The sequence below is a fragment of the Periplaneta americana genome, chromosome 17 (genome assembly GCF_040183065.1).
Source record: "Periplaneta americana isolate PAMFEO1 chromosome 17, P.americana_PAMFEO1_priV1, whole genome shotgun sequence".
In the NCBI taxonomy this organism is placed as follows: Eukaryota; Metazoa; Arthropoda; class Insecta; order Blattodea; family Blattidae; genus Periplaneta; species Periplaneta americana.
In genome coordinates this window covers 16,770,533-16,793,284 of record NC_091133.1, presented here as the reverse complement: position 1 = coordinate 16,793,284, position 22,752 = coordinate 16,770,533, and the positions used below count along the sequence as shown (strand labels likewise).

General features: G+C 34.4%; 1 protein-coding gene across 1 annotated transcript in view; it reads left to right on the top strand.

The window, feature by feature from the left end:
• The window catches only part of wdb (serine/threonine-protein phosphatase regulatory subunit widerborst), a 331,308-nt gene extending 309,705 nt beyond the window's left edge, over positions 1–21,603 (top strand). The window contains exons 9-10 of the mRNA XM_069815633.1: positions 15,527–15,756; positions 17,610–21,603. Of these exons, the coding sequence (XP_069671734.1) occupies positions 15,527–15,756; positions 17,610–17,694 (315 nt within the window). The 3' untranslated portion in view covers positions 17,695–21,603. The remainder of the gene's footprint in view (positions 1–15,526; positions 15,757–17,609) is intronic.
• Positions 21,604–22,752: the final 1,149 nt, after the last annotated feature.

The window sequence follows — 22,752 nt, the reverse complement described above, 5'->3', positions numbered from 1 at the left end:
TAGGGTATATCTCACTTGACTATACACAGATGTAAGCAGCCATTGCCAGTTACCATCTATGCAGCAATAGCTTCACAGTGCAACCTAACCAACCGATAAGTAAGTACAGTTTAACACTCAATAAATCCAACCAACTTGGATATATACAAGCATAAAAAATTTTCGAATGGATATTTCTCGAAAATTAATAACTGAGTTTTTTCGGTGTTTTTCATTTTATGGATAATATTTAATTTCAGAGGGTTATTCTTTTAGATATTTCAAACAAAGAACGTTTAATATAATTTTGTTTGTTTTTGCTTCCTTTTCGATATAAAAATTGTTTTATATGAAACATTTCATACCGTGTTTTGGGAAAGCCATTGATTGTATTCCCAGTATGCTTCGATCAGTAGAAAACAATAAAATTAAAGCAAAATGTATGTTCAAATGTGACTTTGATATTAGTGCCAGTGGTATTTCATGCATCAAAACATATGAAAGAGGAAGAAGACATTCAGCACTTGTTCATTCATTAGTTTCAGGACAACAAACATGTCAAACATATTTAACATTGATCAATCTAATATTGAAGTTTCATTCTGAATCTTCGAGGCCAGTCGGCAGTATGCACAATGACACAGTGAGTGTATCATCACCATTTAAATTCTATCTGAAGTGAAGTACTGCGAAATGGATATTCCAAAATGCAAACTGCTGCTCTGTTGTACAAGAGTTTGGTCAGATGGTAAAGAAATAATAACGTAGTGCAATTCTGCAAGAAGGAAAAGGTACTAGTAATTCTATTCAAAAGAGCCATGGAAAGAGTGGCTGTAGCTGTAGGAAAAAGTGTAAGGACAGTATAAAATGTAGTGAACAACTGTAGAAAAGCAGCAGAGTGTGATCAGAGCAGTGATGTGCAGTGGCCCAACAGATTACCCAAGCAGCTGCATAGTCAAGTTTTCTTTTCCTTCTTACTATTTATATTTGATTAAAATATTTATAATATTACTAATTATAAAAATACATTGGTATTTGGTACCAATTTTTTTTTTACAAAATCTATAAGATTATGCTTACTGCAACTACTGCCTAAAATTAAAAATACTATTATAAAAGACTACTCTAAGTATTAGTAAGTTGTGACAAGTTATTCCATCTTGTTGGGGAAACATGTGGTAATCATCGACCCAGAAATTCATAGGAAATTTTGTGCGCTTTGATGATTTGAAAAAAAAACGCTGCAAGCCCAGAAAGAGAAGCAAAAAATATACGGCATTCAGAAATGCTTGAAGCACTTTGGGACATTGCTAAATTTAAACAGTGTGCATAGCAGTGGACAAAGCTTGTGGAAAAGGCGCCTTAATATTAGCTTGACACCATGTAATGAAGAGGCCATCACTGCACTTCCATCTTAGCTCTGCATGACAAGTTTCTTACTGCAGTTTGAAAAATCTTGAATATGTCTTAAAAATAAGATCAGAATGTGCTGCCACTGTTTTGTCCTCACATCACGGAGGCACACAAACTGCTCTACCACCCTTCCATCAATCGTATATCGATAAATGAGAGAAAATTGTGATTTATTCGAGACATCAGATTTCTGTAATTGCTGTTTAATTTCCTTATTAAGTGCACTGGCAACAGATTCAATTAAATCATTTTGAATACGATTTGATACATCTTTGAATACTGTAGATGTCTCCAAATGATTTTTTAGAAGATGATCGTACTGGGCGGTGTAGTCCAAAAGTTCTAAATAATTACTGCGGTTGTTGGACATTTTCGACTTACCGTTTCCTCGAAATGAAAGTTCCAATTTTGCAAGTAAACAATTGGCGTTTATAAGCATTTTCAGAATGTCTCTATTGCGTGTTACCTTTTTATTGTGTAGAATAATATTTTGTTGTGTGGTCACTTAGCTCAGTTTCAATATGCACAGTTCCAAAAGTCGCGAGTGTGTTAGAACCACGAATATTTGCAATAGCAACATCATGATCCCATATTGCTTTAGTTAAATTACTGTATTTAGCTTTTGTTGCTGAATTAAATTATTATTATCACCAGACATTATTAAAACTTTTTATTGCACTTATATACACGTACACAATGTAACTACAAAGTACCGGTACAAACAAACGCGAGAGAAACAGTACGTTTTACACTTATTCGACTTCGCGCAGCCAGGCAGGCTACCGGCTGCTTGAGGTATATACATTTACTGCAGTCTCGTGAGGCGTCCCTCATTGGTTAAAAGTTATGATGACGTGGGTTATCATGGCAACTTCCATGCTAACCTGCATTCAGCACTGCTGGCACTAAGAGGTCTTGGCTGTCACTCTGCTGCCAGCTCAGGACCGCAGTATGTGCATTGTATATGCCCCATCACGCGACTTACAATTAACAAAACGTATTTAGAAACGTTTCAGGACTTTATGATTATATAAACAGAAAGTTTAATCATGGATTTACTATCGTGATTCTTATAATCAATCAGTGCTGCCCAAGCCGTGCTTGGGTTCCTTGGGTGGATTGCACATCACTGGATCAGAGAACAGTAACATCCATGATAGGCCATTTTTTGTCTAAAGCTGCTCATGCAGGAGATGAAATGAAGGAACAGATAATGTTGGCAGTGTTAATCTCAGAGTGCTAAAAGAATGGCACAAAATGCTATAAGGAGCATCACAAAGGAAGATGGGAAGAAGACCTGCAATTAAGTACGTGAAATAAAAAATGAATACTGGCAAAGAGTTGGTATAATGAAACATGTTGTTGAAAGTGTAATAATGAATATCGTGGGTCTAGTACTGTAACTAGATAACTGCAAAAATAATATTTTGAGATAATCAGGAAATAGCTTTTGTGCATCTAACCTATTGCCTCCATGTGCAGTAATGGTGTGTAACAGATATTTTAAATACATTATTTAGTTTAAGAAACTGTAATGAATCTCCAAGCTCACTACTTAAATAACCCACTGAAGTAGATAACTCAAATGCCTCCTCCTCCTCCTCCTCCTCCTCCTCCAGCTCCAGGCACTACAACTTCAAAATTTAATGTCTTGGCCTTCTCAACAATTTTTCTATATCCCCAGGCACTGGGTACCCATTTTAGTCGCCTTCTACAACATGCATGAGCTACATTGGGACTGTTGTAACCTGGTCACCAGACGGGGGAACTCAAATATCGAGTTACTTAATTATAGTATTAGACCCGTGATGTAGGTGTTGACAGCTACTATTCGGAGAATGAATGTTTTTCTTGTAAAATGGATCAAAATGCGTGAGATTTAACTCACATTATATCTGACATCACCAATAGCTCGATGGACATAGCTGACGAGGTAGATATTGCCTAAGATATAGAGTAAGAAAGGTGGTGTTGCTCGTTGAAAAGTAGTGGGGAAAGAAAATAATAATGTAGTTGCATGCCAAGTGGGCAATACAGTGCCAGTGACTCATTCTATGTTATCGGATTGAATTTGGCGATTTTTTCCTGCTTAGTGCATAATGTGCAACAATGCCTAGAATGAACTGTGCAGTTACCATATGCAACAACAGTTATTTGTCAACGTGTAGTTTGAAAGGTGATAGTGCTGTTTATTTTAGAATTCCGAAAAATGAATTGCTTTGGAAAATATGGATTGAAAAGTGTAAGGACTTTGAAAGAAATCTGAGAGAAGAGTTGATAGGATCTGAAAAAGAAATTAAATTTCTAATACCTTCTCCAAAACTACTTCTGTTAAGCACAAATGAAATCGAAAGTGAAAAGGAGAGAAATGAAATTATTGAAGTCCAGTATTCTAAGTTCAAATGAAGATAGTATGTAAGAACCATTCAGTATCAGAACAAATCCGATTTTCAGTTTCGAAAATGAGTTATTAGGTAAACATATAATCTTGCAAGATGAGTAATCTAATAAATCTAAGGTGAATGAGGAGTTGAAACTTTTGAAAGGAGAAAACAATAACTTAAACTATTAATTCAGAAAACCTAAAGTCCAAAATAAACGAGTTACTAAAGGATATGTTTACGCCTACTAGATAATATATTTTTTCTAAAAGGAAGGTTACGAAATGGAATCCTGAAAACATAGCAGTTATATTTGCCTTGAGATGCCTAGGCAAGCAGTGCTACATTTATTTAAGAAAACAAAAGAAGATGCCACTTCCTGGAAGTACAAACATTCATGGAATTTATTAAATATTAATTTCAATAATTCTTCTCGATATTATAAACTACATCATAATATATTATTACAAAATTATTAGTTAATATTTAAAGATAAGAACACTTTATGAAAACAAATCAAAAGTTGTACCGATAATTTACTGTTAATCTAGGATAAGCTTACATACAGCAATAATTTTCTTTAAAACATATTAAAAATTGTTCCTAATCCTGCCATAAATATTATTGTAAAATATACAGAAAGAATTTTATATTAACAACAATATTAGTAGTAGTAGTAGTAGTAGTAGTAGTAGTAGTAGTAGTAGTAGTAATAATAATAATAATAATAATATAATAATAATAATAATAATGATGGTAATATCCATACATCTATAGTTACAGAACTAACTGGCAGCAACATATTCACCACAATGAAAGAACTCTCATTCCTCGTCACATTTCTGCCTACTGTCCAAGAGGGAAGAGAACACTAGGAAGACCTTTAAAGAGATGGCTTGAGACCGTAATGGGCCATTAGGCCCAATACTTGTTAGAACGATGATGATGATAATAATATGATGTCATCTCAATCTCCTATATAATATGTAATTCATTTTCCATTCTAGGAATATCAACATTACAGATACAAGCTCGCATATGCAGCAAGGATTCTTGGAAGGTGTACTTGAGCTAATGAAAGTAAAAGTGCTACCATGTAGCTCAGTCGGCTGAGGCTCTTGCCTGCCGATCCAGAGTTGCACTCGGGCATGGGTTCGATTCCTGCTTGGACTGTTTACCTAGTTGAGTTCTTTCCGAGGTTTCCCCAACTGTAAGTCAAATGTCAGGTAATCTGTGGCGAATCTTCGGCCTCATTTCGCCAAATACTATCTTGCTATGATCACTCCCATCGACATCTAAATAAACTAGTCGTTAAATAATCGACTAAAAAAATTAAAGTAAAAGGTCTTACTATGGATGAAAGACAAAAAATTGTAGTGCTACATTATGACGAAATGAAAATCAAGAGCATTCATGAATATGATAGAATAACAGACACTGCTCTAGGACCACATATTCAAATACAAGTAATTATGGCAAGAGGTTTGTTTTCTAACTGGAAGCAACTTATTTTTATTGATTTTGACTCAGTATGAGAAAGGAGTTATTAGATGAAATTATAAACAAGTTGTATGCCATAGATTACACAGTTGTAGCAATAGTATCTGATATGTGGGGAGGCAATATTGCCATGTGGAAGTCCTACAACATTACTTCTGGGAAACCTTGGTTCTTTCACGAAAACAATACAGAAAGGTTTATTTTTCCGCCATTGTACCACATCTGCTAAAGCTAATACGAAACTGGTTTTTCGATGATGCTTTTATCTTAGCATGTGGCTAATTTATTTCACCCGAAATCACAAAGAGCTAATTGATAAAACAAGAAGTGAAATATCGTCTTGTTTCAAAATCACACTTCTTCATGTGAATTGCAAAAAATTTCAAAGACAAAATGTGAGATTAACATTTGAGCTGTTTTCGCACTCTACTGCAACTGCCCTGCTCCACTATGATGTAGGCGACAAGACAGTCAGAGAAGATACATAGAATTTCATCAACTTGACAAATAAGTGATTTGATATTCTAAATAGTTGCTAACCAAATGTATCCAATCACATAGAAGTGGGTATGGTCTTGATTTGGAAAACCAAAACTCAATTTTAAATGAAATGACTGAAGTAGTTTTGTCAATAAAGTGCGTAAAAAATAATTCAATATAGTTATTTCGAAAAGCTGTTGTAATAACAAACACTTTACTACAACTGTTGTTAAATATACTGAAAGAGGACTTAAATATCTCTTACATACTAACAGCGAAAGTAAACCAGAACAATTTGGAAAATGTCTTTTCTCAAATGTGGATCTAAGAGGAGAGAGGGACGAGCTCATTAACAGGCTTCGGATAGTCAAGTCATGTTTTATGAACAATATTAACATTCAATTGAAATACATCCTCAATCAGTATAATGCCACAAATTCCAGATCTTTTCAATATTTTAAAGATTATTATATTAGCCTGAAACAATGTAGCCTATTTAAATATACTGATGTATACCTGCGGTTGTGCAGCTTCTGAAGATTGCAGATACATTGTCGCTATGGGTCCAGTGGTGGGGTACAGCTCGGTGACACTCTCTCTTCTATTCTATCATCTCGGATATCGCCGAGGAAGGAGTGCACACTGTTTGACACGATTAATCTAGAATAAAGTAAAGATATGAATAAATGTTTTTTATTCCCCCTCTTGCACGGAGTTAATTCAGTGCAGTGTTCCATTTATCATAGAACCGAAGCATACAATACTTACTGTCCTGTATCTCAGACCGCCCAATAGGATCACACAAAAACATACTCAAGCCTCTCCCGCATAATCAGTTATAGTTGAATCGAGCAATACATTCGGCTAACCTCGCCTATGAACATGAAGTAGTTGCGTGCAATAAAGACTTGCTCTAATGATCTCTCTCTGTCTCATATCTCTTTTTTCTTTTTCTTTGTTTCGTCTAATTACTGAATGCAGGAATAAATATCTTCATCGGAAGTTGCAGATAGCTACCAGCATGTTATTAGAATAAAAAAAAAATGTAAACTCCTGTGCTTGCACAGTACACTGCTGTCACTACTATTGTTATCGCTGTCATGCTGTATGTTGGATAAGAGAACTGAGAAGCGAGAACCTGCTGGTGAGTAATCATATCGTTATTTGAATGACGAAAATGTTCGAGAACAGATTATTTGATTCTGCTCATCATTAATATACATACATGAATAAAAATTGAAAACTGAACTTATCAGAACAACAAAAATGAATATCAAAACATGGAGTGCAGACAGCAAACCATTTGATAATTAATTCAGATAATTTGAAGTCTATAACATCTGCTTAATATTTGCTTACTTTAATATTAGGCCACAGGTTACAAAATATATAAAAAAATTATTTGTAAAAAGCTACAAAAAAACAAACTTTCATTTCTGAAACACAAAATGGTTTTAGAAAGGGCCGTTCTTGCATAGATACAACGTTTTGTCTTAAATTATTGATAGAAAAAAAGACTGAAGTTTAATCTGGAAATACATACTATTTTTAGATTACGAAAAAACATTTGATTGTGTTCAATGCCATGAACTGTTTGATATTCTGAAACAAAGAAATATACCAAATAAACTGACTGTCATAATAAATATATAGATTCAGGGTCATTTTTCGAAATTCAGTTTTCCGAATGTACTTCTTTCAAAATGCAAAAATCCGAAACCAAATTTCCGGATTCTGCTTTCTGAATGTAATTATTCCGAAACAAAATTTTCATGTAGTTGGTTAGTTAGTTATTAGGATTTTTCTCACCAGAGGAGGATATCTTGTTGTCCATTGGAATCAACATGATGCAACAATAGCCTATGTAACAAGCACTGGACGAACAATATAAGTGAAGCTTTCCACGTGGATGTTGGTAAGCACCATCCGAATTTCTACACAGTTTTGCCGGAATCCCAGAAGGAGGGAAGAGACGCCGATCCGAGAATTTCACCAATCTGATTGTCGTTCTGTACGAGGGGAGCCAAAAAAGAAAAACAGTGGAGGAATCTGCAAGTGAGGATTGCGGAAATTGTAGCACAGTATCAAACGTACAAAGACCAAAAGTGGTGCATGGACTACCTTCGGACCCTTGGAGATCAGTTCACCCTGTAAAAACACTAATGCAATTACATGTCTGAAATATATCTTTTGCATTCTGTAAAATTATCATATTTTCTGAAATAAATCTTTGTGTTCTGTAAAAATTGTCATATTTTCTGAAATAAATCTTTTATATTCCGTAAAAATTGTCATTATATTTTCGAAATTCTATTTGGAACTGGAAATAATAGCATTCGAAAAAATTGACTTCGGAAAAATGGAATTTGGAATTAAATTGCGTTCGTAACTTTGGCATTTGGAAGAATGTTTTCGGAAAAATGGACCCCTTCCAAATATATACACTAATAATGAAATTAAAATAAAATTTAACTAAAAATTTCTGAAGCTGAAAAATCAAGAAAGGAGTATGTCAAAGATGCAGTCTTTCACCAACACTTTTCAATATATATATACCTATTTAAATGAAATAATACAAAAATGGGAACAAGAAATCCAAGATGTTAAAATAAGCCGAAAACGAGAATTCTAACACTCCTATTTGCAGATGACCAAGGATAATAATGGATAACGAATACAAATTACAAATAGCAGTATATAAACTGAATAAAAGTCATACAAGATCATGGGATGACAATTTCAATTGAAAACACAAAAACGATGGCATTTATCGGCCAAAATCCAGTACAAAGTAAAATCATTGAGCAAAAAACTCATTTAACTATTTAGGATGTTTTCCTACTATCTTCTCAGAATGAAAAAGATATTCAAAGTGAAGTCTCAAACTTTCTAAAAAATAACAGGACTCATTAATAAAAATTTTTAAACCTACAAAAATTTTCAAGGATAACTACAGTAAAAATTTATAACACTTTGGCACTTTCAATATTAATGTATGGCAGTGAGATATGGACTTTAAAAACATCTGATAAATCAAGAATTAGAGCGGCTGAAATGAAGTTGATGAGAAAAACTGTGCCATATATATTTTGTTAGATTATAAGACTAATGAAGAAATTTTAAATGAACTAAAAGTTACGTCAGTGCTGGTTAAAATACAAAACTACAAAAATAACTGGTTACAACACACTATGAATTAATACAAAATACAACAGATATGAATAAAGTCAAACTGTCAATACTTGGTTATAGAGTAGGTATTTTATATCAATAATGAACACTTGAATTTTGTATGTAGGCTATTGTGATATTATTATTGTAAATTATGTTTTTTTGATCATATAGACTACTTACATGTGATAAGAGTTGAGGTACCGGTAGTTAATTATGACCTATTAGGCCTACAATTAGTACACCAGATGTACTAGTACAGTAAACACACATTTCCAGTTAATGTAGGTTACTCTAAATTATTGTGTATTAAATATTTCGGATTTCGATATACCAGTATTTCCCCAGTGTATGTATTTTACAACATATTATGATCCAAGACGAAATACAGTGGATTTGAAACTATAGAATAAAACTGTCAGCACTTAGTTAATGATGTGTATTTTATTTCAATGGAATTTCATATGTATTTTGATATTGTTACTGTAAATTATGTTTTGGGCCATATACTTGGGTAGTTATGTATGATAAGAGTTGAGGTAGATAATTATTAGGGCCACTTTGTATATAGTCAGACCATCGGATATGTGCCCCAGTAAGATATACGATCGGATATGTGTCCCAGTAAGATATGCGAATTGAACCCTAATTCCTTCTCAGCCTCGGTAATTCATTTTCCTCCTTGCATTTCTATCTCTCTATTTTCTATCTCTTTCCCTTTCTCTCCCCCACTGCTCACAGTTTTTAACCTTCTTCAGTTTATTTGCACTTGCAGTCCAGTGTTGTCAACTCAACATCAATACTGTAGCACGGAGTGGTGAAAAAAATATTATTAAGCAAGTAATAGCATTTTTCGATGAAGAGAAACAAACAGGTCAATATCTGTTTCCTCTAAATCAGGCAACGAAAAGAGCAGCTGCGATCACAGATGAAGCTTATTTTATTTCAATTGATTACGTATTAAAATTACTTACTTAACTAATACTGATATAATATAACATTTTTATCTAATTTATAAAGGCGGGTCAGAGCGCCTAATAAAGAAAATCAGGTGAGAGGGAGTCTGTGCAGGAGATGAAAAGCTAGAATCACCAGGGAGGAATAGACCAAGGGGACCTTTAATTCTTGTAGATGATATGGACCAATGTATTTTAAGAAGAAAGATACAAGAATTTTATGCCATGCAGAAAGAAGTTCTGACTTTGAAGAAATTATTGAAGGTTGCGAGGAAAGCACTAAATTTCCAAGGTAGGAAGGAAACGTTATGGATTAATATAAGAGGAAGTAGCTAGATTTGTTATCAACTTGGGTGAAGAGAGCAGCAGCAATAGTAGTGACTCAGATTCAGATATGTCCGGGATATGCCCTCTGTAATTTCATGCATAATACAAGTCTTGGTCTTTTGTAAATATGTAAATTATTTTCATAAGAATAAATTAGAACTCCTGCACATTATCAGCATGTTATGTTATATACCGTATTGGTCCGAATATAAGCCGCACTTTTTATTCAAATTTCAAACTCGAAAAGTTGGGGTGCGGCTTATTTGCGCGGCCGATAAATTTAAACTTGAAATGTGGCGCATGTTGCTACCGGTAATTTATCATTTTGAAATGGAGCAACAATGCCATGCGCTCGTGTTTGAAATTGTCAGCAGTCGTATGGTATATGACGCAACAATGTACCAGTCTGCATATTACAGTGATCGTACTCTTTTGTATGATAGGACAGATTAAAACAGTTTGTACGTAGCTACGGGTTCAGCCATGAGCGGAAACGTAGAAAGAAAAGCTTCAACAAGCTTGGGAATTCGGCGCAGTTATGACGCTAGTTTCAAACTTGCAGTTATTCGTCATGCTAGGAGTACGTCTAATAAAGAAGCCGGCAAAAAGTTTAGTGTGGATGAGTCTAATGTGCAGCACTGGATCGCCTCGGAAGATAAACTGAAAAATGCCAATACAACCAGAAAATCTTTCAGAGGACCCAAGACTGGGAAATACCCTGAACTAGAACGTAGGGTCCTTTCCTTTGTACAAGACAAAAGGAAAGAAGGGATGCCTATCTCTCGACAAGTAATCCAGGTAAAATCGTTGGAAATAGCGAAGACCCTAAACATTCCACAGACAGAATTCCATGGGAGTATAGGTTGGTGCCGCAGGTTTATGCGTAGAAGTGGCCTTGTTCTCCGACGAAGCACTTCATTAGCACAGAGACTGCCAGAGGATTTTACTGAGAAACTCATCAACTTCCAGAGACACGTCATTGAATTGCGCCAGCGCCACTCTTACCCATTACACCAGATCGGCAATGCCGACGAGACGCCCGTATTTTGGGACATGCCGAGCAGTATGACAGTTGACAATAAAGGGGCGAAAAGCATATCATTGAGAACAACTGGAAATGAAAAACAAAGAATCACTGTGATGCTGGCGGTTACGGCAGATGGAGGAAAACTGCCTCCGTACGTTATTCTGAAGCGTAAAACTATGCCCAAGGAGAATTTACCTAAGGGATTAGTGATTCGTTGCCAAGAGAAAGGATGGATGACAACCGAACTAGTGGTGGACTGGCTAGCTACGGTTTGGAATCGCAGACCAGGTTCGCTGCTCTGTAAGAGGGCTATGTTAGTATTGGATGCCTTTAAAGGTCACCTCACACCCGAAGTAAAGAAGAAAATTACTGCATTGAAGACAGACCTAGTCGTCATACCTGGAGGTATGACATCAAAATTGCAGGAGCTTGATGTCGTCGTGAACAAGCCTTTTAAAGACCATCTCCGAAAACAGTATTCGGATTGGTTTCTAGAAGGGGGTCATGCATTCACTCCATCTGGGAAGATCAAGAAGCCATCTGTCAGCCTTATGTGTGAGTGGATTCTCTCTTCATGGCACACGATATCACCAGATTCAATCATCAAAGGCTTCAAGAAATGCTGCATGTCTAATGCTCTGGATGGCAGTGAGGACGACGTACTTTGGGCGGAGAGTGATGAACAAAGTGACAGTGATGAAACAAATACCGGTACTGGTAGTAGTGAAGTCAGCAGTGACATTGGAGAAGACGGTGATTAGTTGTACCGGTATTTTTTGTGATTTACCCACGTAATTGAAGAAAAAGTGTTTAAATAATGTAAACAGTTTTGTAACTGGATAATGTGACAGGTAGATTTCACTGCACTCAATTTTCCTTTTTTTCTCATTCTGCACTCAATTTTTCTTTTTCTTTTTTTCTCCTTTCCCCCTAAAATTAAGGGTGCGGCTTACACTCGGGCCAATACGGTAGTATGTAAATATGTAAATAAGATCGTAGTATGTATTAACTTCGCCATAGCTGGTCCTTAGCCCGGATGAGAAAGAAAGAGGGTACATGACTATGTGTTCATTCATTCCTACAATTTTATAATTTTATTAGGCCTTCAAATCATTTTCCAAACCTAACAAAATAAGATAATAAGGTGAAGAAAAAGTATTTATGACGAAAACATTTCTTTTTAGAAACGAAATAGATTCCCTTCACGTAAATTCCATTTAACCAACAAATAGCCACTGTAATCATATAATTATCCCCAATTAATCATAGAAGTCAATCAGCGTCATTAGACCTACTTAAATTAAATTATGAATAAGTAATAATTAATCTCACATTATTAATAACCAATATTCAAGAGACATAACACTGTTTGGTGGAAGTTTGGCAACATCCCTATTCGGCAAGGTTTGTGGCCTGCAGTTTGACGTGGTGGGAGGAAAGCTAGTGGAATGGAGTGAATAGAGGCGTTAACTTTTCCAAGAACGACGACAGCGCTGAAGGGGCACAGATCCGATGGTTCGACTATACCTAGATAGTTAGGCCTGTAATTAATATATCAGATATACAGTGTTGTTTTTATCAAGTGTCTGAGTGAAATGAAGAGGTAATACCAGCAAAAAGAGTCCAGGGTCCAGCACCGAAAGTTACCCAACATTTGCTCTTGGTGGGTTGAAGGAAAACCCCACAAAACCTCAACCAGGTAGCTTGTCCCAACCAGGATTTGAATCCAAGCCCACTTGTTTCACATGCTAATCATTACTCCATTAACAGTGGACTGAAATATGTTGCTGCAACTGTTTTCATCTCAGTGTCCTGTGCTAGTCAGATACAATATGTGGGAAGTGTAATAATGAATATTAATCTTTGAAAACTATAATAAAAGAAATTAGATAAAACTAAGTCTTACCTGAAGGTGAAGTGACATTTTCAAGAACCAAGTTTACCATAAACTTTCTGCTACTTCCAGCCATATTCTGCATATGTAACACAATAACAGTGTTATTACAATTATAGATCCAAGATTAACATTCATTATTTTACTTATTGTTGCAGCAATATAATAGAGCCAAACTATCATATAGTGACATACTATAACATGACTTTTAATTTTTTGGAGCCATAGCATGGTAAGTACATATAAGATAGATTGGTTCTAATGTAAAATAAGGACATAATGTAGTCTGGTTTTGGCTATTTTATTACCTAATAGTTTAACTCAGATACGATACTATGCCATTAGGAGCAGTCTAAAAACCATTAGAATATAAAAATATCTGAAAATCGGTCAAAATAGATTCAGAGTCTGATTCTATGATACAGAGTTGATAAATAGTTTTATCTGCAAGTTCAACATGTTTAAACAGATGATCGCTAAAAACAGCTGTTGGCTCCAAGTTAGCTCCCCTTCTGAGCTGGATTTTAATACCAACAACATCAAAGGTACTGACAAGACTTGTTCTTACTATATCCCCTTTACTGTCACTATTTCCTCGAGTTGTGTTAATGTTGCAGCAGTCTGAACCAGTACTCATCATTGTCATACCAAAAGTTAAGAAGGCAAAGTTGTGTGCACTTTCAGAAGAATTCAAGAGACAATTAATCGAAACTGAAGCTCTAATTCTTTTTATGTGTTTTCTGCAATGTAAATATTGTGATTGATGAGAAACATCAAAGAAACAGAATAAACTAGCACATCCACACAGCAAGCATGCAAAGAATGTTGAACTTCACAAGTCGTAACCTAAGCAAACTATCTTGATACATGCCTTCACTTCAGGATCTGAAAAACAGCAGTCATCGAGTTGGTTCTCTGCAGATCCTAACATAACATTAGTTCAGTCAGAATTCCAGTCCACTGCACAAGGTCAGCAGTCCTGTATTCAAATCATTTCTCGAGAAGTACATGCAAAGGTCAGTACCGGGTGGCAGCACCCTGAGAAAAAATTACATAAAGCCAGTTAATGTTTTCGATAAAATAAAAAAGGTGGTCAAAAAACATGATGTGGCATTCATGTTAGATGAAATTACTGATGTGCTGCAAAGATATGTATTGAATGTGCTGGTGTTTCCATTATCTGGTGAAAGGATGAAATTCATGCTCTTTAAAATGTACCAACTTGAGGAGACAAATGCCTGCACAGTAATACAATCATTCAGTGATTCATGCATGAAGCTCTGATCGGCGGGCATACAGAACGAAAAATTCAGGCTTGTGGTGACTGATCAAGCACGCTTCATGCTTTTGGCTTTCCAACAACTGAAGGTCATGTACCCCAATCTCAACCATGATGTGACATGTATTGCACATGAACTACACCATGTTTGTGAAAGTATCATGGAGGAATAGAATAGAGTAAATGACTTAATTGCTGCTCTGAAAATTCTTGTAAAGGCCCTAAATCATAAACTTTTGTACCCAGAAGTCACTGGCCTTCATCTGCCACAATTCACTGTCATAACCACTTGAAGTACTTGGGCAAAATGCACCGTTTTCTTGTGCAAAAACTACGAAAAAATCAAAAGTTTCATATGTGCTCTAGATTCAACAGACACAATAGCCATCAAGCATGCTGAATAACAAGGACCTAGAGTTGGAACTTTTCGCAGTGCATGACTACAAGTATTTGCCTGATGTAATTCAAAGTTTGGAAGAAGAAGAAGTTGACAACCGTGAGGGACAGTCTTGAATTCAGTTTGAGGAACAGTTCAGATGTGTAAGCCTTTGCAATTTCGATTGAACTCTCTTTCTGTGTACACAAAATATGCGTCATTCGTTTCAATTGATGTTGAGGGGAATTTCTCTGCATATTAGAATCTCTTGAGTTCAAAGCACCAGCGACTTACATTCGGAAACATAGAAATGTGTGTAATCCAATATAACAAGTTGGTTGAAATGCATTAAATATCTCTGTTATTTGCTACAGTTTTGAGTAAAGAATGTTAGTGTAACTGGTTTAGATCAGAATAAAGGCATTTTATCAGCACCTTTTTTGTGTCAACATTTTCAGAACTTTTTCCATCTCCATTTTCCAATCATAATTTTGTATCTTAAAATCCGTTCCCTAATTATTACAAATGCTCACCTTCCTTGAGTTCCTTTTCATATCGTAATTTAAGTCATAAATTCTTTATTTTTTACCATCTGCGTTATATGTGCTGTGTAACTTTTGACTGTTCAATAAGTATATAAAGATATAACCTCATTTCTAATTCAAATATTTCCCTATTCAGCAATATTTAATAGTTATTTTGTGATAGTTTTGTAATTTGTTAAATTGTTTTTTCATGTTTAGGTGGCTGAGCGTGCATTGTACTTCTGGAATAATGAGTACATAATGAGTCTAATTGAAGAAAATAACCATGTCATCATGCCAATTATGTTTCCGGCTCTATATCGTATCAGCAAAGAGCACTGGAACCAAACAATTGTGGCGCTTGTTTACAATGTGCTCAAAACCTTCATGGAGATGAATAGCAAGCTCTTTGACGAGCTTACAGCTTCCTACAAGGCTGAGAGACAGAAGTAAGTAGCAGTATTTCAGTAACATTAGACCTACTCTGCCTGTGGTACATTGTGGTTTGGGATAGATGTTCAGAGATAATGTTAGGAAATAAGACTGTAAGAAGCAATTATAGTAAAACTTTGTTTTTATGGGGGCCTAAAGAAATAAATGTATAACTGAAATAGCATTTAATAACATCTGAAATAGCATTTTAATAATGTGATTATTTTACTAAAAAGTTAGTTATTTTAGGTGCATGCTTTTGTTTGCTCCTAAGGAATATACCATGCCTTCAAATTGTGATAACTGTTCCAGAATTTATTCAGTTACATAAATATATTTTCAGTTTGGAGGGGTGTTAGGGTAATTGTATTCATTGACATGATAATTTTGACTGCAGATCCTCATTGTTTAAAAAAGGTTCTGTTTCTTCCCTCTGCACAAGCCATGAGGTGGGAATTCGCTCACATACTTCTCTCCCCTCTCTGAATGGATTCTCCCCTTGACGCGTAACTGGTTTACTGAAGCTAGCATGACATGTGTTAGGACAAAGCATGTGCAGCTTCAAATTTCCACGAATTTCAAAGTGGGCCACATCTTAATATTGAATATGTAGGTACTGCATTTTAGTGTTCTTACATTTTTCACAGCAAACCTAATTTCGAGCAAAATTGATTTAAAACATATGATGGTTCATATCTCCCAGACTTTAAAATACGATCATCTAAGAGTAGAAAACGAAAAACGTATATGAGGCTATCAGTGCAAAACTCGCCTTATCCAAAATTTAAAAAAAAATTAGTTACATATGGGATGTTGTACTTCTTGCAGCTCTCTATCTACTGATATAGTCGGTTTGTGCAAATCTTGTCTAATTTCTCTTCCATAGAGCTCAGAAAACTACTATCAAATGCATATCCATAACGGTTTTTCCAGTTTTCTGAGAAATCACTTTACCTGGATAAGGCGAGTGTTGCATTTGGTAGTCTCATATCCGAAACAAATTAACATAGAAAATATACAAATTTAAAACGAAGAAGTGTGGAAAATGCATAAGTATGAAATGTATAAAAGAAGTTTTACTGTACATACCAAGAGACATTTAGCAGTAGAAGTACAGTATAGTGTACATCTGAATACATAGAATTTGTCTGTGTGTCACTATCTCTAAACAGATGGATGAGACAGAAAACCTCAGATTTGAAGTATTGCAGAACTAAACTGATCTGTGAAGAGGATGGGGAAGGGAGAGAGAGAGAGAGACTGACTGACCGACCGACCTACCATGTCAAATGTGTCATATCACCTTTGTCACTTTTCTATATTTTTTTTTTTATTTGAAATTGGGTTACTGCTAAAACAAGAGCTAAATAATGTGAGCTAGCTAGCATGTGTGCGTGTGTGGTTCTCCCTCTTCCTCCAATGGGTTACCCATTGTTTCAATCTATCATAACTAATTTTTGTCACATTCCAATTTTCCACAATACAAGGCTAGTGAAATTCTTCATAAACTTTTCTAACCAAATGTCATTCTCGCCTCTGAGTTGTGTATTGTGTTTAAAAAATAAGTGGTGACCAAGTCACAATCGTTTCACTGTTCCACAAAATGCAAATAAAATATACAATATTAATGTATGTTGTCAGTTTACATGAAACATTAATTATTCACAAAGAACTCAAAACATATTTTCTAGACTGCTAAAACAAGAATGACTTTGCTTAAATTGATCCAGTCAGAATTTAATATAGTATTGAGGAAAGGTATAGGTTGGACTTTCTCCATTACTGGCAAAGAATATAAGAATTTCACAAAGCTAATATTGCACAGAACCCAAACAAGTATAGTAATCGTCTATTTTGTATTTTTTTGCAGAGAAAAAAAGCGTGAGAAAGAGAGAGATGAGCTGTGGAAGAGACTGGCAGAGCTTGAAGTCAATAACAAAGTAAAAAAGAAATAACCCAAATAAAATTGACAAAGTGATATATCTAAATGAAAAAAAAAAGTCATAGAACTTTATTTGCTGTTATATTTGTTGTGTGATGAAAAGTGCGATTGTCCGGACCCGAAGATCTTAAAGTGATCATGTATAAGTTAGTTGATCGATAGTCTGTTTCGAGCAACAGATATAGTGAGAGAGGAATGGAGCAACGCAGCTGCCAGCATGGTGCTAAACCAAGATTACAAGGATCAGATTGTTTCAGTTTTAAACTTGCAGATAGAAAGAACCTTGTCGGTGATTCGGTGGGTCGGGGCAGAAAGGAAGACATCCCTGGCGGTATCGTTGTTCACCTGTAAATGTACCTCCAAAACCCAGTAATTCTTAGCAGGTAAAACTGAGTATTGATGTGCATCCACCAAGTGCTACCGTTCTGCACAAATTGTTGGCATTTCCACTGAAAGAAATCTTAAATAACATTAACATATATTATATATAAAATACTGTATAGTGTATACATATTTGACGTAAACCGCCGCCAAAAAGAAAAAAGTAAAAAAAGATATGGGCAACAAAAATTACCATGTATTTTAAGATTTCATTTGGCAATTTCTATAGACAAACCATAAATAAATATGATTGACGATATTAACTAACTAGTTGCTTCAGATTTTTAGTTAGGACTCAAGTGAACCCATTGTATACTGGATGCAAACATTGAATCATCCCCATGCACTAACTAGCATAGTCTTATCAGTGCTTATTCTGCTGCAAGTGTGGGAGCTTTCAAATGTTCACTGTCAAACATGAACTATGGGTGGGTTGTTTCGAGGTTAGGTTGCCCTTTTGTATTAATTTATTTGTTATCTCTGCATCATATTACATAAGGGTATATGATACCATTTGTGTTCCCTTGCGGAACTATTAGCAAATACATATGTTAAATAATTATGCCACAGAACAGTTTTATTTTTCGTATTTAATTCCTTTCATTTTCAAGTTTGTTCATATGCAAGATATTGTGGGACTTTGTTAGTGTTTGTTATTAAAGATGACTTATACTTATTAGTATATGGAGGTGGTATACCATCAATATTGGTTATTCAAAAAGTATGTGTAATATTTTTTGAAGGAAACTATTTTCCTTTTATTGGGGATACATTGGTTGGAGAAAGAATATTTTGTATGCATGCGCGTGTGTGTGTGTTTTATTTTTTTTTTATTTATTTTAAAGCATCTTATAAGGTGATTTTTTAACATTATCTTCGACCATTAGAAAATCTGATGAATTAAGATTGACAATGGCAGATGTAAGGTATATAAGAAGAACCTTTTGTCATTCACTTATGTACCATTAAAGGATTTTGGATATTCTAGGAGAATTAAGAATGGCAACCAGTTTTGGAATTATTCATAATAATTTTAGAATAAGTTGGCAACATCAGTCAAGGAAATCAAGAACAACAGAATCCCAAAACTATTTTTAACATGCCAAATGTAAAGAGAAATTTAGAATACCGGTAACCCAACAAGTGATTAATTGAAATCATAATAGGCCACTTGACCTAAATATGGCAGGATTAAAATTACGACAATAAAGATAAATTGGTATTTGAAGTAAATCGTAATTTTTTAATATGGTTGGTACTTCTGTAATGTATTAACTCATTTTACTTATGTATTCAGTGTGCTGAATTCTAAATTTATATCTTCTGGTGCATTTTTCTCTTCGACTGATTTTCGGAACTTCGAAATTCTTCAGAATATCCTGAATTACATGATTACCATTTGAATAGGATGTGGCTGTATTGGGAAAATTTGTCCCTCTGATTCTCGCACATCCACGTGATATCTTCCTTTCATCACACAGACCAATTTCAATTTTAGAATAGAAGATAGAGTAAGAAATTGAAAAAAGAAAGAAATTGAATTAAGAAATGTTGGAAATTTGGCAGTCCTTGTAATAATGAGCTGCCAGCCTTTTCTCCTACCCATCTCCCATTTTATTTGGGTTTTGGCAGATATTGTGACACCACTAGTTGTTAACATTCATTAAAATATATTTAATTTATATTTGCTAGTTACGTTTAAAATGAAATTACAAAGGAGGCAAAAAAATTCTCCTGTTGCTAGTTCATTCCTTTCAAAAGTAGAAGATTCTACCTTGTAAAATAATCTTCTATCCTGCTTATGTATTTTCCATTAACAATTATTGAATATGTTAATTGATGTGTTATGAAATGTGAAAATAATGCAAATTTTGATGAAAAACATTTGAAGTTAAATATTTTTATTATATTAACTCTTGCGAATGTTGAAATTTATCATTAGAATCGTGTGAAATTTAAAGATTACCAAAGTTGGTTGTACTTAGAAAATAACAATTCGATATATAAAATATATTTTGTAATAGTTGTTTGGAAACTATCCAACTACAATAATGACATTTTTATCGTGACCATTTGGTGGTTTCAGAATATATAATTATTGCATCAGATAATCATTTTATATACTTAAGTTTGTTGTGAAATTTGTGTCCTGTATGTATGAAACAAAAAGAATGGCTGGCATCATCATCATCTGTAAGCAAAAAAAGTAGGCTTCGTGAATTTTGCATAGAACATAGCTTTGCTATTAGGGCATTTGAGCTAATTATAACAAATTGCTATAGAAAGTTTTTATGTTGGAAATTGCTGTTGCATATTATTAGTATTGAGTCAAATGGTATTGTGTACCCTTTGCATGATGTAGTCACTGTGATTACACTATGTGTATGGTACTTTGATTTAAATCAAAATTGTTGCAGAGTGATTTATTTTAACTTACCAACATCGATACAGTGTTGAGTCAGTTTTGTGTAGTTTCATCTCATTTGTGCTTTATACAGAATCAACAATATAGCACCTATACTCTTATTGGTGATGAAATTAGTCAAAAATTGGGTCAGTATTGGTGATCAGAAAGACTAATAACGTATACAGAGTAAGTTATACTGAAAAGAAACTAATGGGTGATTTGGTTGTAAAGCAGTCAAAAATTTTTTTGTAAGTCAAGCTTACTGTAACTTTTCAGTGGTACGCCATAGCTTATGTTATTTGTTTTATTTTTATCTGTTAACTAAAAATAATTTAGGCACAAACTTGCAGCTATAGAAACATTCAGTCTTGCATATTTTTAATACACGACATTTAGGTTACTATGTACAACATTGCCTGGAGTGAATTCCATTTAGTTGATGTGGTATGTCAACTTAATTTCTCAGTTTTCAGAAAGAGAAGGTTGAAAAGGCATTCATTGCTTTATCCATTAGAAGAGTGAAGCCCAAGACAATGCTAAATCTGATACAGATCACGTAGTTACGGTTTCCTTCCACGACTGGCATTTTATCGTTCCCAATGGTGTGGGCAAAAGCTCAACATGTAAAAAGTATTATACCATACTTGTATTCATAATGTCAAGGAAGAATTGAAAATGGTATGCATTGTCAGTATCTGATAAGTGATAACATAAAAATAAGCTGTTGAGAATGATTGTCATTTATGACAACAGAGTGATTAAGTTTGTTTACATGTCTTCTCCTCTATCCATTATGTTTTTCCTCTGTAATGGACCTCTATTACCTTTTGAAGCCACAAGACGAAAGTCCACTATGATTCATGAGCCGTACTATCAGATAACCTTCCCTACAACATTGCATGTGTAATCCTGCCTTGCCTTCCTATCCCCAAAGATCATGCAGTGTTGTTTTGCATGTAAATAATGTGCATTAATTAAACAGTTTTTAATTTTTTCCCTTCCAACATAACTGAAAACAAAGTAAAAATGGAGTATGCCTTTTATAGGAATCTGAAGTACCAAGAAAAACAATAGTATGTATAACTGCATTCAAACCAAATTTTAAACAATAAAGAGCTACAATTTGTGCTGGAATTGCCATCTTTTATCCCAGTCCCCAACGAATTTTAGTATAAATTTATTTTGCTAAATGAAGTGCTTTATTTTCTCTTTTTCTTCAGTTTTTTCATAAGATGTATAATTCTGAATGCAATCCTTATGATGCTTTGCAAGAAATCCCTGTGTGACATACATACACGATCCTTATGAAAGATTGTATTCAGAATCATACTTCTGTTTTGTTGTGTATGCTGAAATTGGCATTTGTTCTTGGGGACATTAAATCCACGTGTTAATATAGCAGAAATATTAAAAGTCTCGTACTTACATGTATATGACAGAAGTTGTTGAATTTGAAATTAATTTGATTTTACATATGGAGTACGTTTTTGCATAACAAGCATAATTTTAATATTGTTTCAATCAGTCATTTGAAGTGTACGTACTATAAACAATAATTCGATTCATATGTCTTTATTAGATATGTAACTACGAATTGGTTCTGAGCATTATTTTGAGGTGTTTTTTTTTTTCTCCCCAAAGATATTTTTTCAAGTCAGTCTCGATAGCCTTCTCTTCCATGTTCCTACCTGGTTACAGTTGTCTGTAATACCATATCCTCATTAAATGAAAAATCATTCAGCTGTGAACATAATGCATTGATTCAGAAAACCCCAAAGTATGGCTAGAGATCCATGAAATAAATTTTGTCTTCCTAGTTAATTTATAAGGGGAAATGTATTAAATAATATTTTTAAAAATCTGAGCTGAAATCATGGTGTAATAAATATTTTGAACATAATATTGCATATAAGTATTTTTTAGTGAGTCGGCCATTTAAATTCATCAGTTAGTGATTTGGGTGTGCATACTCATTGTTGAAATATTGAGGAATATAAGGTTGAACTTGCTCATTGCTTAGAGTGAATTGCTATTAGTTTGTCTGCATGTCAGTACGTGAGAATTCAATTAAATTCGTATTCGTTCTTCACTTTAAAGTATATGTGTAAATGGAAAGGGGTCTCAGGAAGGCTACTAAATTGGAAATGGTCTAAGCAACAAGAAAAGAACGGAGATAGGTGTGGTGGAGAATATCGTAATATGATAGTATTTGAAGTTACACTTAAAAAAAACTTAATGATTGCTTGGTTCCACCAGTGAATCATATGTTACATATTTAATTAC